The sequence below is a fragment of the Melanostigma gelatinosum genome (genome assembly GCF_949748355.1).
Source record: "Melanostigma gelatinosum genome assembly, chromosome: 1".
NCBI lineage: Eukaryota > Metazoa > Chordata > Actinopteri > Perciformes > Zoarcidae > Melanostigma > Melanostigma gelatinosum.
Window position 1 is genome coordinate 24,280,209 of NC_136634.1, and position 16,275 is coordinate 24,296,483.

Genomic DNA, 16,275 nt, shown 5'->3' on the forward strand with positions numbered 1-16,275 from the left:
CTTAAACTTTAACGGAGGGAAATGAAGACGGTGTAGACATCTTAACGCTGATTGGCCACGACTCGACACGTCGCATCAAATATGTTTTATTGCGAAGATCACGACATCACATTTTCTCCTTTTCTCACTCCAATCTGAGAAACGCTGGCTGGCTGGCCAGTTGACCCCCCCCCCCCCAAAAAAAAGCCTCTACGGATCTACACTCACGTGGATGATATATTTTGATTCAAAACGGCTTATTTCGCCGAAAAGCGACACGTTTGCCGGTATTAAATCAGGAGAAGAAGAAAACTACGAATTGCAACCGTGTCTCACTCCAAACTACATTAAAAGTTATCAGCCGGAGGATGAACAGTGTTTCAGAGAATAAATAAAGTGAACCCACGTGCTCTTTGTATCCGGACTTCGGGGTTGAAAACAGCGTCCAGAAGTTCCCGTTGTCGCTTATTCTCCTATTTTGAACGAGAACGTTCCTCCTCGTACTCTGCTATCGTTCTTTCAAACAGACCAAATATCTCTTCAGCAGCCGCAGTTAGTCGCTGGTTGACTAAACATCTCAGCATTTGGACTTGAGACATTTTCACTAAACCACAGAAACGTTTCCTCCAGACAAACTCCGTTAAACACGGTTTGCTCACTCTGACCTGCGCTGGGTTACTGGGTTATGTTCGGGTCCGTCTACTTCCTGCTAGCATGCTAACTTCATTAGCTCCGTAGGACACCAGGAAACAATCCACCAGCGACAGAAACTTTTCCTCCAGACAAACTCCGTTAAAAACACAGTTTACTCTCCATTAAACTCTGACTAGCGCTGTATTGATAACTTCAGTCCTCGTCGGTCTGTTTCCAGCTAGGATGCTAAGCTAACTTCGATAGCTTTGTAGGCTACCGGGAGAGGAGTCTTCTTCTTGGTCTTTTTATTCTTCGTTGAGTGTAATGGCGGACTACAAACTAACGTTTAAGGTGCATGCCGCCACCTACTGGACCGGAGTGTGTAACACCATGACTTGATGACAGTTATCATTTAAAGACAATGTTATTTATAAATAAAAGAAAATAAAGAAACATGAAAACAAACCTCATATAGAAGTTATATTCTGGATATTAAACCCGTTCCATTCATAAATTAAATAAAGCCCTTATAAGCTGAACTTGTTTATCCTCTATCTCTAACAGTCATTTGATGCTCCACTCCCTTCCTAAATCTATCACTCTGCCCTTCAGTCGTTCTCGTTCCACACTGAACTTCCTCCACTCTGTCAGCACATGTTCAACACTTTCTTTACAGTTGCATATCTCATATTTATCTGACTGTCTTTTTCATGATGTATAAGGTGTCATTGAGTCCTGTATGTCCTAACCTTAATCGACTGAAAGTAACATCTTCTTTTCTACTTTTACTTCTATCACTTTTCACTCTGACTGATGTCTGAATTTTGTTATAATTTCAACCCTTATTGTCATTATTCCATATTTGCTGCCAAGATGTAATATTTCCGTGCTGTATTACTGATTTTGCTTCTGACCTCCCAAAACAAATTTCTAAAATATCATTTTTGTTTTATGGTCTTTTTCCAAGTTTATCTGCAACCTCATTACCGAACACAATACGTGATTAGTAAACACGTTATATTTGCAATAATTAAGCATAACTCTTCTTGTTGGAGCTATTTATTTGATATTGTATTTTGTTATTTCATTTATAAGTAGTATTGTTTAATTATTGTAGATGTTTCATATGTTAAGATAATTTTTCTCTTTAATAGTAATTTGTTTGTTTCTATTATTTTTTGGGTAATTACTGTGGGCACCTGTTGCTATTTAAACGAGTAGAAAGGTAGGACCAGCATGCACCGGGGTGGGCGTATAGTTTTTACCAGCTACACAGGACAGGAGAGACAGCACGACAGGAGTTTGTTAATTAGTTTGTTTGCTTGTTTTATTTGATTTATTTAATAAATACACCAAAATTGAATCCTGCTTGGACATTTGACTCTCTTCTGGCTGCGTAAAGATACAGACCACGGTGCATCAGTGGCGTTTGATTATTATTTGTTTAAGTTTGATTTAGCCGACAAATGGCCACTACACTTCTTCCAAAATATTGAATGAGACCACTATGAACTGTGATGCCTGCCTAGGTGTTATATTTTTCAAATATGGGGAAATTATGAAAATGTTAACATATACATCAGGGTCAATCTCGGAGAGTTTCCCTGTCGCTCTCCAAAATAAAATTTTAATAAATTCAGAAACACATTGGGCCTCATTCTCGAACATTTTCTGAAATGTCTTCTGAAAAGTTTTCTTACGGACTTCGGAAGACCAACGTCAGAGAAGATCTCCGCCTGATTCATGAACGCCTGAAAATGGGTTCTTACACAGCCAAGTGTTCTCAGCTGTGCTCCCCCGAATGAGGATTCTTAAATTGAACGCGCGTTCTCGTAAACTTGGATTTGCATCCAGAAACGCCCCGCCAGCTCCTTATAAGGGCATGCAACTGAAGAGACGCGTGCACAATCGACAGACTTGCTTCTTCAGACGAGCAACTTCAGACTGATTCAAATCATGTCAAAGCAGAAAGCGAATGCAGAGGTGCAGATACTGTTGCAGAATGTAGATGTGTCCATTCTATTCCACTGTGGCTATATCCACGCGATTGAGTTTGGTGCTTATTTATTTATTCACTTACATTTGCAGTGTTCGTGTAGGCCTTTTGTTTATTTTATGATATCACGATGCCTCATAGAATCATGACTATAAATGTGAAACGTAATTGTTAATGATGCAAATATTCTATTGATTATTATTATTATTATTAGAATTATTTAAATCCGAGGATGTCGGTGGAGTTGATGTGCACGTAATCACCAACGATTTCTCACAAATTCAGCCCTTCCCACTAAATGCCCCTTCTAACACGGAGCGGCCCCGTGGGGCATCTAGTGGTTTTTTGAGGAATTGCATTTAAGAAAACTCTGGGCGATTTACGATTGCTATTTAGCGTTCTGAAATTCTGGTCTAAGGTCAGAACGAATCCCAGATGAGAAAACTTTCATGAATGCGAAATTTGTCCTGAAAACCGCGTAAGTGGAGTTCAGAAGAAATGTCTTCCTAACTTCTTCTTAACTGCGTTCGAGAATGAGGCCCATTATGCCTGATTGACGTTCGCAAACGTCGTCACCATGGTGATAGCCTGGCGTTGTTGGCAGTTAGCGAGCATGGCGGAGGCTCCACGAAAGAAGGCGAAAACCTACCATTTCCATCCAGAATGGGAGGAGGAATTTATTTTTACCTTGGTGAAATACAAGTGTGTGTGTGTGTGTAAATTAAATATATACATTCAATGTTAAACACAGCTTATACGCGGATATGCGAGCTCTAGTACACGAAGGTCAAATACTCCGGGCGGGGCACTCATAGCGCTCGCCTGAACACAGTGGAAAAGTACTAGACTCCGAGAGATAGCTTTTGCTCCAGTTAACTGCCACATAGTCTTACAGAAAACTAGATTCAACTGCCTGCGCCGTCTTGGAGATAAAGAGAAGGCGCCCTAGCTTATCTAGTCGGTCGGACATAACAATATGCAGCTGCAACAACATGCACACACACTGATGATGCAGAGAAGGCGGTCCAGGACGTGAGCCAGTGTGGGCGGAGATGCCCAGTGCTCCAACGAGGCTGTCTAAAAGCTAGAAACAGAGCCGCCTCCTACTTTGTATTGTCAAGTCATGTGTATACAGTACAGTGTTTGTTTTAATCCTGAGGTATCACATGAGATGTGATCATAAAAGGAAAATTCAGGCCCACCCACACCCATAGCACAGAAACTGTACACGCTCCAGTCCAGCAGCCGTGGATCCACCATCACATCGAGAATCCTCTCTCTGCTATCAGGGCCACCGTCAGCCTGTCTCGCATGATCTCCTTGGATGAGTACAAGGGCAGGCACAGCATGGAGTGACATGTCAGAGACCCGGGGAAGTGCTGATCGTAGCGCTGACCACTCTGGACTTGCGTAACTTGAACCTTCATCCGGACCTGGTCCATGCCAAGAATAGGAACCCTCCTGTACCCAGTCAGGAACCCTGAAGAACACCCGTCGAGGGAAAGTAGGAAACTTCAAGTTAGTCTTTGTCTGTTACCATCTTTGTGCATCAGCATCATCTGCTTACCTACAGCAGCTATAGTAGTCCCTTTATTTATTGATTTGAATGGATGGATGATGGTCAATAATAATTATATTAAATAGGATTTAGATCTCGACTCACTTCTTAGAAATAACTGTTTAAGCACAGGTAACTAATGATGTTAATAATGGCTGCATTCCATTTAGGGGTTGAAGTTCCAGTCAATGCTAACTTACTGGGAGTCTGGAAACAGAGCCATCATTAATATCATTATGGTACATCTGTATCTCAATCTCCTCAAAGCCGGAGATATGGTTACTTTTTAACCACGCGTTCGGGTAGCCAACCGGCAGCGTCCCGAACACAATTGTTTGCATACTTGCCTATGTAGGTTACAACGCGTGTTACTGGAGGATTCCACCAGAGGGCACAACAGAGTTCTCAGATCGTATAGAACTTCAGGATTTGCGTGACGTAAACGATAAACATTGCGACGCTCCAGGAGTTTACTATATTATTAATTCTGCGATCCCGGCTGAAAAAAGCGACGCCATCGTAGATGACGTGTAAATAAAGCACGTCACCATACTGCACTGACACTGCCTTATCCCGTTCCTGTGCATGTTGCACCTTGCTGACGCTTAGCAATCATTTACGAGGACGTGCACAACCAATGCTCCAAATGGACGCAGGATACGCGAGGCAGCCATCATGTCAGTGCAAACACGTAGATAAAAGCAAGTAAATCTTTAGAATGAACGCCATAATGGACATTTCTCAAGACATTTCTTTTTTGTGGTGTGGGAATTAATTGTGTGAAAGTAAAGCGGCAACTGCTTCGGGGCCCCAGATGTACCTCCATCATGAAATACATTTTCCTGTCTGCCTTTTCCCCCTCCACTACAATTAACCGTGATGTTGTTTGTGAAAAGAACATACAGGTTTCAACAGCTCACATGCTACATGTTTAATGAAAGGCTTCCACAATGAAAATATGTTAATATGAGGTACAGTACTTACAAAGGAAATCTTTCCTCTGGTCTTCAGTCAGTTCATCAAAAACCTCCCAAAACATCTGCCTGGTGTGGTCGCCAAAGCGAAGTTCCCACACTGTGTTCTAATTTCAATAACAATGAAAAAAAAGATTGTTCCAATGTTTGACGTGGTTAAAACAAACATGTGATCAGTTGCAGTTGCAGAGAAAACAGGCCGAGCTTGTGTTTGGGACAGTGCGTGTACCTGTTTCAGTTTCGCCCAGTCATACACGTCTTGGCCCACCAGCACTCCCTGCAGCTCCTCCGGCCGAAACAGCGTCACCAGACCCCGGTCACACACCTGGAAGAAGCCTCGCTTGAACTCCTCAAACACGCCCTCCACGGACGCGCTGAAGGCATGGCTCACGTAGGCATCCACAAACTCCTTCCTGTTTGGCAGATTCAAGTTTAAATTCAACAAACATCTCTCTGAGACGGAGCTGATCTGGGTGCAGGTCACACACACACAACTTTGATTTGAACATTTTTAAAGCCTTACTTATTTAGAACTGTCAGTGACTTTCCAGGATTCTGGGGGTCAAGGTCGACCTCTGTCCCATCCCAGTTAATCTGTTAGTCAATTTTGAAAGAGGAGGTTAATGGTATCACTGCAAAACCTTTAAAATACTGAAATACAGATAAAAGAGGCACATTACTGGAAACCCTGCTCGAGTAAAACACCAACCAAAAAACACCAGTCCAGGTCTTCGAGGTCATCCTCTTCATAGTCCAAGACGCACTGCAGACTCCTTAAAAAGGGAGTGAAACAAAAGAACTGAGTTATATTAAAAGAAATACTGAATGGCGTACTGGATTCACAATATTCAGCCATCAATTTAAAACAAACAAAACCGTATTACTAAATGGAGAAGAATACTGACTTTCCAACAGCCGGGCTGAATTCCATCAAGTCGTCCAGTGTCGGCTTGACACCCAGCAGCTTCTTGAACAGAGCCAGCGGGAAGGGTAAGTGTATGATACTGTTGTTGTACAAGGCCAGTCCACACAGAACACCAAACAGGAAGAAGTTTGTCCTGTCCTCCTCTGTTGTCTGTATTGAGAAACAAGGACATTTGAGGTTGATTGCATTTTGTCCCATTGTTGCTTATCATCATTAGCAAGAAAAATACACCAAATAAAGTGAACCCCGAGTGTATGGTTCGATGGTTGATGGTTCCCGCATGGGGATTTGAAATCTTACCGTGGAGTGGAACCATGCCAGCGTTTCGGAGTCGTTGAACATGAACATCCCAGATCCAGTTGACACCATTTCACGGAACAAGTGGTGGAAAAGGTCTCTTCTGTAGACGCCTGTGATCTTTGGGTCCTCATCAAAATAGACCTGAGAGACAAAAAGTTAGAAATAGGCTTAGATGAGATTAAGAAAATGATTATAAGATTCAATGACATAAGATTGAGTATGAAATGATTTGGCTCTGCTTTAACCATCAGGTCAAAACGGAATATTTACCACAAGTGGCTTCTTGAAGTCACTGGGATGAGCAGCAGCCAGTTGTTTGAAGGTGCCTTCCAAAAGTGACGCTCGCTTCAGCTTCAGTCCGAAAAAACGATCTGACTGACACACTCCAAAAGGCCAACCCATCATTTGCTGGTGTTCGCTCTATAAAACAATTACATCTTGAAATGTAATTTTCCTATCTTAATTACATTTTCATGTCATGTAATGTAATGCATTACATGACATCACCATACCTATTAACACATTATGCAGAAACAGAGCTACATTCCCATTCATTTGGAGTTGTATTTCTGGTCACCTGGTGAACGTAAGGGCAATTCTTACTCTGCTTCTAGCTCAGTTTTGGTCTCCACCAAGTCCCGAGGGAAGTATTAATATTATTAATATAAATATTGATATTCGAGGCCAATTCTTGCTGGTGTTGAGGTTGATAAGGGCAGCGAGTGAATTCAGTGCACATCAGTGTGTGAATGGGTGAATGATGACAAGTAGTGTGAAAGCGCTTTGAGTGGTCAGAACGACTAGAAAAGTGCTAACAAGTACATTTAGGTTAAACATTCTGCCCATTTGTTAAAGTTGATAGGACACCTACTTGTTAACTTTAAAACAAACTATACATAAATCATGCATAACAACAAATGTTGATATCGGAGAATTCCTGACATTCCTTGTTATATTGTTTGTATGGTTTAGTTTGCCAATTGGCAAAGTTCCAGGCTAAAGGTACCTGAGAGCATTCGGCATGGATGTCAAAAGCCATTTTCTTCGATTTCAGATCCATCACAAATGGGAAGTTACAAAGGACAAGTTGCTGATTATCCATATCCTGAAGAGAGCATATAAGCAATTTACTTACAAGAATGTAAACTTGATGACCACCTCCTCAAATTTTACTTTTTTTCACCTGAATGGACACTGTATCAGAAGTGACAAACAAAGTGAGAGAGAGAAACCCGTATTTTGTTAATAGTTTTTACCTCGATATTTGAACGCCAAATTTGCAGATCCTCTTGGAGAAATGTTTGGCTAATCTCCAAACAAAAGGTTTGTTCTGGGATTCTCTGACGTCCTGCAATCCTGTCGTTGGCCTTTAAAAAAGGTATGTTTAGGAAGAGTGTGAGGGATTGGTTGGCAATGAAAAGCATTTGTAGACAAAGTTGAGTAAGGTGGTTGTGGTTTCTGTTTGGTTTGAAATTCACAGGAAAAAAAACAGATCACGGATGTTCACAAGTGATACTGACGTTGAACATGTACTGGAGGACGAGCAGCAGGTTTCTGACTCCAGAGTTGCGAGGAACAGGCTTTAAGGACAGCATCACTGAGAGGGCCCGCTTCCACACATTAACATGTTGAACCTTGGTGGAGGGCGGCAGTGAGGACCACCAGTCCCCTGAGGAAGACAACATGGAGATTTGCAGACATTAACGCCAGTGAGCGTTTAACAGCTGAGCAGATGTCACAGATATGACTGGAGTCCGGAGTGTGCCACCAGAATAGTTATTGGCAATTATTAGACGCTACTAGTCTGAGATTATAATCAATCAAAACCTTTATAAAATTAACAAAGATGATAAATTGATCAAATATAAATGCATTTAATTCATGCCTTAAGGAACTTTAAGTTTGAAAAAAAAGTTACAAGAACATTTGTTTTTAATTTGGAATTATTATTAAAATACACAGAAATATGGTATTCAATTTTAACTTTTTGTGTGTGTGGGGGGGGGGCATTAGCAGATGGAATGACAACAAGTTACATTCAAAAGCCTTTTTTAAAACACCATTTTAACACATAATAATTTGATAAAATAAATGATGCATTTATCTTGAATGCACATTTCCATAATAAATTATAATCTGAGGAGGTCTATAATTATTACACTGGCATTCTCCTGACTCAATACAAGGAAACAACTTAATTCAATTAATGTGAACCATCTCATAAAACTAAAAAAGAGGCGGAGTTTGAGCTGGGGTGGGTTCTACTTTTTGTATTGTTAAATTACACAATAGCATCCTGCCCTCCTTCATTCAGACTCCATAGTAATTCACAAATTTCATATCAGCATTATGAAAAATAGCACCGCTCGCTCCATTTCCAATAGTTACTTGCTGTGGGTCTGGTGAACACACCATCACGTGATCCTGTATTTAATGTTAAATGAAGCATCTCAAGCATTCAAACAGCTTTCTCTCATAGTACCTAAGACCTGGAGGCTTCCAGCACAGAGCCTTTGCACGGCGGCAGCGACCGCCTCGGCGAGAGCTGTGCTCGTTCGTCGCAGGTCGGGTCTCTGGATCACATGTAGGAGCTCATTGAGAAGCAGGTGGATCCTCAACCCCTCCACCCCCAATGGCATCTCATCAAGAGAGGGAAGCAAGTGCAGGACAGCAGCCTTGACCTGTTGGGAGCATACAACTAAATAAATGAGCAGAGCATTACTGAGAGGTTTTGAAAGTATACGGGAAAGCACAATGTCGGACGCATACCTCTGCCATAACGTGATCCTTCTTCGCTAGTTTCTTGAAAGCATGTCGCGCAAGTGACAAGTTCAAGCCGGAGTACTCTGACGAGGTCTGGAAATGTTTATCTTTGCTATGGAGAAAAAATTCAGAGTGTGAATGTGATGTAATTCAACATATCCGGAGACGTGGGGATCATGAACGGATGGCGTTTACCTTTGATCAAGGAAGATTTGATTCATGCAAGATGCGGAGGAGAATGTCCTGCGGATTTCCCTGTGAGGTTTTCATGTGGTTAGTCAATAACACTGAGAATAGAGTATTATCAGATTTAACAGGCCAACCAGTTATATGCGATAACTGCTACTGCATTGTACTTACCGTTTGATCTTTTTCCATGACTTTGAATTACATTCAGTGACCCATTTGTCAATCATATCATGTGTTACGTTGCTGACAGTAGCAGTGCTTAACACCTCATGCGCTTCCTGTGAAAGAAACAAGATAAAGGCTCATATTCGATGTAGAAAAATGACTTCATATGTATGAATAATTGAGGTTAAGGTATTATTACACCTCCCACAATTATGATATGTACTGTATGTATTTGTGTTGGTACCTTAACAGATGTGGACGTTGCAAACGAACAGTCTCCTCCTGCGTAGATGTTTCCAATTTCAGGACCATTAGTGGTAACTGGAATGATAATTTTAAAAAAGTTATCTCTGTCTGTGAAATAAAAATGGAATCAATTTCGATATTTTAGAAACGTAGTTACCCTGTGTCAGTTGAACCGGTAGCGGCACGGACGGATGACTCTCCTCTCCGTGTCCCAGCTGCCCCTGCGCTCCACACCCGAAAGAGTAAACCCTCTTGGAGTCCGTCAGCACTAATGTGTGATGCCTGATTGAGATGACGTTACAACGCAAAACAGGAATTTAATGTCAACAAAGATGCTTTTTCAGGAGTTTTACAGCCTCCAAGCCTCTATTTCAGACAACAGAAACATTCCTGGGATGTTCTCAAATGCAACAAAAACATTCTCATGGAGATATGCTAAATTTGATTGCCGTTCTCTAACTGCTCTCTGTGCCATTTCGAAGTGTTCGAATTCTTGAACAGGTCTGGCAAACTGATTTGAAAATATTGTTCTAGGTATTACGTGGAATTTTCAGAAAATCCTTGTTATTAATGATACTGGTGGCCATTAAGTGAACTGCTGTTGCTAGCGCACATGCTAGCGATAACGTTAAGGAGCAAGCAAACAATGGTTGGTAAGCTAGCTGCTACTTAGCTATGCTGCGTGGATCTGGCGTTGGCAACATTAACTGACACCGGAATTTTTAAAGTCAAGCGTGCCAATTTACCAGGCAGAACAGCCACTTAAGACAGTATTTTACTACGTTAGCACACATTGTCGAGGCTGTAGGGGAGCCATGCTGGAAGTGCATTGGTAATGAATTGGCTCAGAATAACTGCGTAAGAGTTTATAATTGTAACGTACCGTCCACAAGCAATCTTGGTGACCTTTGTCCCCCAGAGCTCTGCAACAAGCCGAGGTCGTAGTTCATCGCCGAATGAGTTGTGCCCGAGCTGTCCATACTGACCAGAGCCAAATGTGAACACTGCACCATTCTGAGGAAGCAACCAGACAAACATATTTTAACGTCCCATCTATGGTTTATTGTTAGATATTTACATTTCTGTGGGATCTAGGAAGTTAGTGCTGCGTTGAGGCTGCATTGGTGAGGCACCTAACAGCTTTTTTTGCCAGAGAGCATTTTTTTTCGGTCTAACCTTTGTCAAAATGGCAGTGTGGTCCTTTCCACAGGAAATGTAAATTGTTCTCTTAGTGTTCAGGTGACGAACAAGAGTTGGTGTAGGTCTGTCTATTTGGGAGAAAAAATGACATTCTGGTTTACATACAACAGAAATAGTATTAGTAGAGTATTAGATATAATGATTGCTTTTTCTCTTTTTTACCTGTTGTGTCTCCCAGCCCGAGCTGCCCGCAGTCGTTTCCTCCCCAGCCAAACACGGCACCAGACACGGAGAGGGCGAAGCTCTGCTCTCCCCCTGCAGCCACCTGGACCAGGGGGAGTGCTGACAGAGATCGGATGTGTTGGGGGGAGTCGGCGGAGGGCTCGCTCCTCCCCTGACCCAGCTGGCCCCTGGAGTCCCGGCCCCATGTATACACCTGACCACCTGTGGAGAAATGACTTTTCTGACACCCTGGTCTGTTTGCCTTTTGTAAACCACAAGTGCTATATAAACAGATGTTATTGTTATCGTCATTATTATCTTGTACTATGCCGTGATACCAGCCACTATTGGACTTTGAGTCAACCTTTACCATCCCGTCTCAACACTGGCTGAGGTGTTGTTTTCCACCAAGTCAACACAACAAAGGGTTTACAAAAGGCAGTTGTGGTATTCAAATGTTAAAGCAGTGATTACTGGTAGTATGTGACTGATACTATTTTAGACCCCAAGAGTTTCCATGAATATTGTAGGAGCCAATAGCTTTAAGCTTGTACATTAGAAGCAATTTACTGTACCTTTGGTGAGGGCCACTGAGTGCTGGCTCCCACAAGCAACCTGAGACACCGGTATGTTACAAAAAGCTTCCAGGGGCCTGAGAGGACAAGAGACAGAACAAAAACAAAGCTCAAACACTCAGAGCTGACTAGCATGAACCCAAGTGAGGATTTTTTAAGACCAATTGTTGTTCAGGACATCGATTGACATCATGAGATTAGTTTCTCCTTACTTCGGAATGTTAGTGCGAGTTGTGTCCACACAGAAAACTTTTCCTTCGTTAGAAAGCAGTGTGACCACATCATCACCACTAACCACGGCCTGAATCTTCTCTTTACACGTCACAAACTCTGAAAGAACACAGCAGGTATACTGCATGTAAGTGATCCAGCTTGTTATACTGTAGGTCACTACTGCGAAAAAGAAAACTTATTTTTGCAAGAGCTCATAAGGAAGTTATGCTCACTCTGTTTTCCTCTGACTCTCCCCCCATCTTTGCTCTCTTTTGTGCAAATGATGGCAGCATCAGCGTTGTTTTTGATGAAGGCGAGCACGCTGTGACCTGCTGACAGATCCGTGATGTCAAAGCCGAGGTTTAAAAGGTGAACTCCATCGCCTGCTGAGATATTTGAGCCATCTTTCAACCGAAAGCCGTGCTGGCAGTTCTCTCCCCATGAAAACATCTTGATAAAATGTCTCTGGAGAACTGTCAGCTGCTTTTTATGACTCAGCTCTGTCAGTCAGAAACGAAACTTGAGTGGTTCATTGTGCATACTTTGCTGTGAGCAAAGGAAAACACAACCTATAACCACGATGAAACGAAAATAACACACCCAGTGAGTCAGAGGCAGGAGGAGCTCTGTAACTTTAGAGGTTTGAAAGAAAAACGAAAGTGAAACTGGAGTTGATAGCTGCTGTTTGTGCATGACTGCAGCAGTTTTTACACTGTGTTTGGTGATTAAATAGAATGAATAGGTGTACTGGATACTTGATACTCAACTCAGGGATAACTTATTGAAAAGCTCAAATACTGAACATTACTTTGGCTACACTAACAACTTGTGTTCGAGGAAAAAAAAGCTCCTTTTATCCATTCCCTTCTTCTACGAGGCATTTAGTGCTGTAAAATTGTGGGTGGATATTAATAATTGCAAAAGACTCAGCTCAGCTGGAAAGAAACATGTACCCCGTCCAGAAAAGGGGTTTTCTGTTCACCTGATATTTAGTATTTTTATTGGTATGTAGAACATACAAGGAATTTGACATGATGGGAGGTGCGTAACATTTAACAACAATCAACAATGCAAAGTAGAAACAAATTAAATTTACAGAAAATATAAGATAAAGTAAAATATAAATAAAGTGGAATATAAGATGAAGTGAAATATAAAATAAAGTGAAGTCGAGTGCACAAACGGACAGATAACAGGACTATAAACCAGTGTGATGTACCGGTAAGTGTGAAAGTCTCGATTGTGATAGAAGGGATGTGCCGGTGGGAAATTGTCCTGGGGATGACAGAGTGCCGGGGGTCCCGGGCTCTGTTAATGAGCCCGACTGCCGACGGGAAGAAACTGTTCATGTGTCGTGAGGAAGAGGAGCAGCCCAGCAGCTCAAATATTGAGAGTGCCATCAATCTTGACTTAAGCAAGCGAGTGAGCGAGTGAAACAGCAACAGGTCGCTACATAGTTCCACTTTTTATGAATGCATAATAATTCATACAAATATGTTTTAACACTGAGCAAAAAACCAGGAAGCGGAAGGACTCCACCACGTCGACGGGGGAGCCGCACACAGTGATCGGGGCATGTGGGGCTACGTTCTTCCTGAAATCCACAACCATCTCCACTGTCTTTAGAGCGTTGAGCTCCAGGTTGTTCAGAACGCACCAGGTCACCAGATGGTCAGTCTGCCACCTGTAGGCGGACTCATCCGCAACACTATCATCTAAGTCACTTCTTACACACTCCAAACACAACTATAGACTACTAATATAAGCATCTAGAAAACGTGTGATAAAAGTACGAAATCCATGATACAGAAATCATAAATACCTTTGTTTTTTCGCTCCGTTGAACCAGTTGAAAGCTGTGAGTGGTCAAGGGTACCATGGCGCTGGTCTTCAGCCGAAAAACTCCTTGTTTTATTGTGACGTTTTATGAAATATAAGTACAAAAACACCTGGACTGAGAAAATCCTATGGATGACAGGCAGAATCACACTCTGATGACGTTAGGAATCTCAAAATGATTCCTAACAGCTGTATTTGGATGTATTGAATGATATGAGTGGTAAAAAAAGTGAAATATATCGTTACATAGGATATAAAAGTACAATGTCAGAGCTGCAACAGCTGGTTCGAAAATGATGACCTCGCGTGACCTCTCTGTACTAAAGCCTCTTATTCTTCACTTTATCCCACTTTAACCTTTATTCAGCAACTACTTATCAGTTGTGCAATGATTTGGGAGAGTTTTTAGGGAGCTGCTGCAGTATTTCAACAACACAATATCAATAAAAGTGCTTTTTTTTCAGGCGAACCTGAATATTTTCAATTTGAGCTGTGTAATGTCTTCATTTACGATATTAACCAGCAACATATACACAATATTACCCACTGAACAATCTCACCAGTGTTGTGATCTGATTATAGCCTCAACAATTATTAAAATAGACCTTGTAGTACAGAACTGTGGTCACTTTAGTATGGGTATGCTATTTTCGAGCAGAGTCCTACAAATAGGGCTGGTGTGGAGGAGACTAGACTAGATGTCAGTCAGAGTGAGAAGTGATAGAAGTAAAAGTAGAAAGGAAAATGGCACTTTCAGCAGAGGTTAGGACATACAGGACTCAATGACACCTTATTCATCATGAAAAAGTAAGAGTCAGATAAATGTGAGACATGCAACTGTAAAGAAACATGTGCTGATAGAGTGGAGGAAGTTCAGTGTGGAACAAGAAAGACTGAAGGGCAGAGTGATAGATTTAGGAAGGGAGTGGAGCATCAAATGACTGTTCGAGATAGGGGACAAACAAGTTCAGCTTAAAAGGGCTTTATTTAATTTATGAATGGAACGGGTTTAATATCCAGAATATAACTTCTAAGTGGAGTGCACACTTAGGTCAAGAACCTGACCGAGGAGATGGCCTCTCAGGATGAGAGCCTTGCTAAGTTGACCAAGGAAAATAAAGCCCTTCAGGAGGCTCATCAGCAGAGTCTTGATGACCTGCAGGCAGAGGAAGACAAAGTCAAAAACACTCTGACCAAGGCCAAGACCAAGCTTGAGCAGCAAGTGGACGATGTAAGTTTACAAATACACTCTGATTTAAGAAGCAAAATTGTTCTTGGTCGTGATGATTACAATGTGAACAAATATTATTTCTTCAGCTTGAGGGTTCTCTGGAGCAAGAGAAGAAGCTGCGTATGGACCTTGAGAGAGCCAAGAGGAAGCTCGAGGGTGATCTGAAACTGGCCCAGGAATCCATTATGGATCTTGAGAATGAAAAGCAACAGTCTGATAAGAAAATTAAAAAGTAATGTACTTTTTTGAATTTGTACAACAACCATTCTTTTGAAAATGAATGTCAACTGCATGATCTATATCAATTTTATCTTTAATTCTCACAGGAAGAACTTTGAAGTCAGTCAGCTCCTTAGCAAGATTGAAGATGAGCAGTCAATGGGTGCTCATCTTCAGAAGAAGATCAAGGAGCTTCAGGTGACATATTTTGTTTCAGAAAACAATATTGCACCCATTTCCTAATGTGTGTATCAAAAGTGAAAGTTTACTGAAAGAAATTACACCTACATTCAACAGGCCCACATTGAGGAACTGGAGGAAGAGATTGAGGCTGAGCGTGCTGCTCGTGCCAAGGTGGAGAAGCAGAGAGCTGACCTCTCCAGGGAACTTGAGGAGATCAGTGAGAGGCTGGAGACACTCGACCTTGATGAGAGAGTGCAGTCGCTTTGCTGCTTGCTCTTGCCTCTGCTTGCATTTTCTTGCATTTTCTTGCTTCAATTTGCCAGATATATCACATATATCTTGCCAGATATATCACATATATCACTCTTCAACGTTTGAGTGAAGAAAAATCCAGAAAGTCATCGAGCTATTTGGATTGTTGGCTACTGCTAATTAGCAGCTAAGCTAAAGCTAAGTAGCAGCAAGATGCCTCCCTTCTCCACGGATGACTACTACTGTTACGTGAATCTGTGGGGTGACCCCTCACGATTTTTAATTATTTTATTCGATAATAAAAAAAAATTGAAAAATTAATTAATTCAATTTTTTTTATTTTTTTTTTATTTGAATAAGTATCAGTGTGTTCGGAGCATGTAAAGAATGCAATCAGTAATGTACCGAGCTGGATCAAACACAACTTACCTCAGGGGCTGAAGGGGATCTGCTGAGGCGTAACCCCTCTCTGGGCTGGCTTCTCAAGAAAATATGAAGAAAAGGATTTGGTCGAAGAGACCGATTCGTTATTTATTTATTTGCATTTAAATCAAAGTATAGTCTCTTGGTCCAAAATACAGAGAAAAAAAATCGTTAATCAAAGTATAATCTCTTCAGAGCAGTTTACAGACAAATGATCTTTAAAAGCACTGACTTAGTCAGCAGACTGGCT

General features: G+C 41.6%; 1 protein-coding gene across 1 annotated transcript; it reads right to left on the reverse strand.

Annotated features, from left to right (window-relative positions):
* Positions 1–3,867: 3,867 nt before the first annotated feature.
* On the reverse strand, positions 3,868–12,328 carry LOC306790925 (putative E3 ubiquitin-protein ligase HERC4; the record flags this gene model as incomplete). Its single annotated transcript, XM_079287473.1, has 23 exons — positions 3,868–4,088; positions 5,151–5,247; positions 5,370–5,553; positions 5,664–5,734; positions 5,850–5,913; positions 6,046–6,215; positions 6,366–6,506; positions 6,636–6,785; positions 7,372–7,470; positions 7,622–7,732; positions 7,886–8,034; positions 8,848–9,046; positions 9,135–9,240; positions 9,324–9,383; positions 9,489–9,595; positions 9,727–9,803; positions 9,886–10,010; positions 10,612–10,742; positions 10,905–10,996; positions 11,091–11,312; positions 11,666–11,742; positions 11,878–11,995; positions 12,112–12,328. The coding sequence occupies 23 exons, from the start codon at positions 12,326–12,328 to the stop codon at positions 3,868–3,870; spliced, it is 2,988 nt and encodes a 995-aa protein (XP_079143599.1).
* Positions 12,329–16,275: the final 3,947 nt, after the last annotated feature.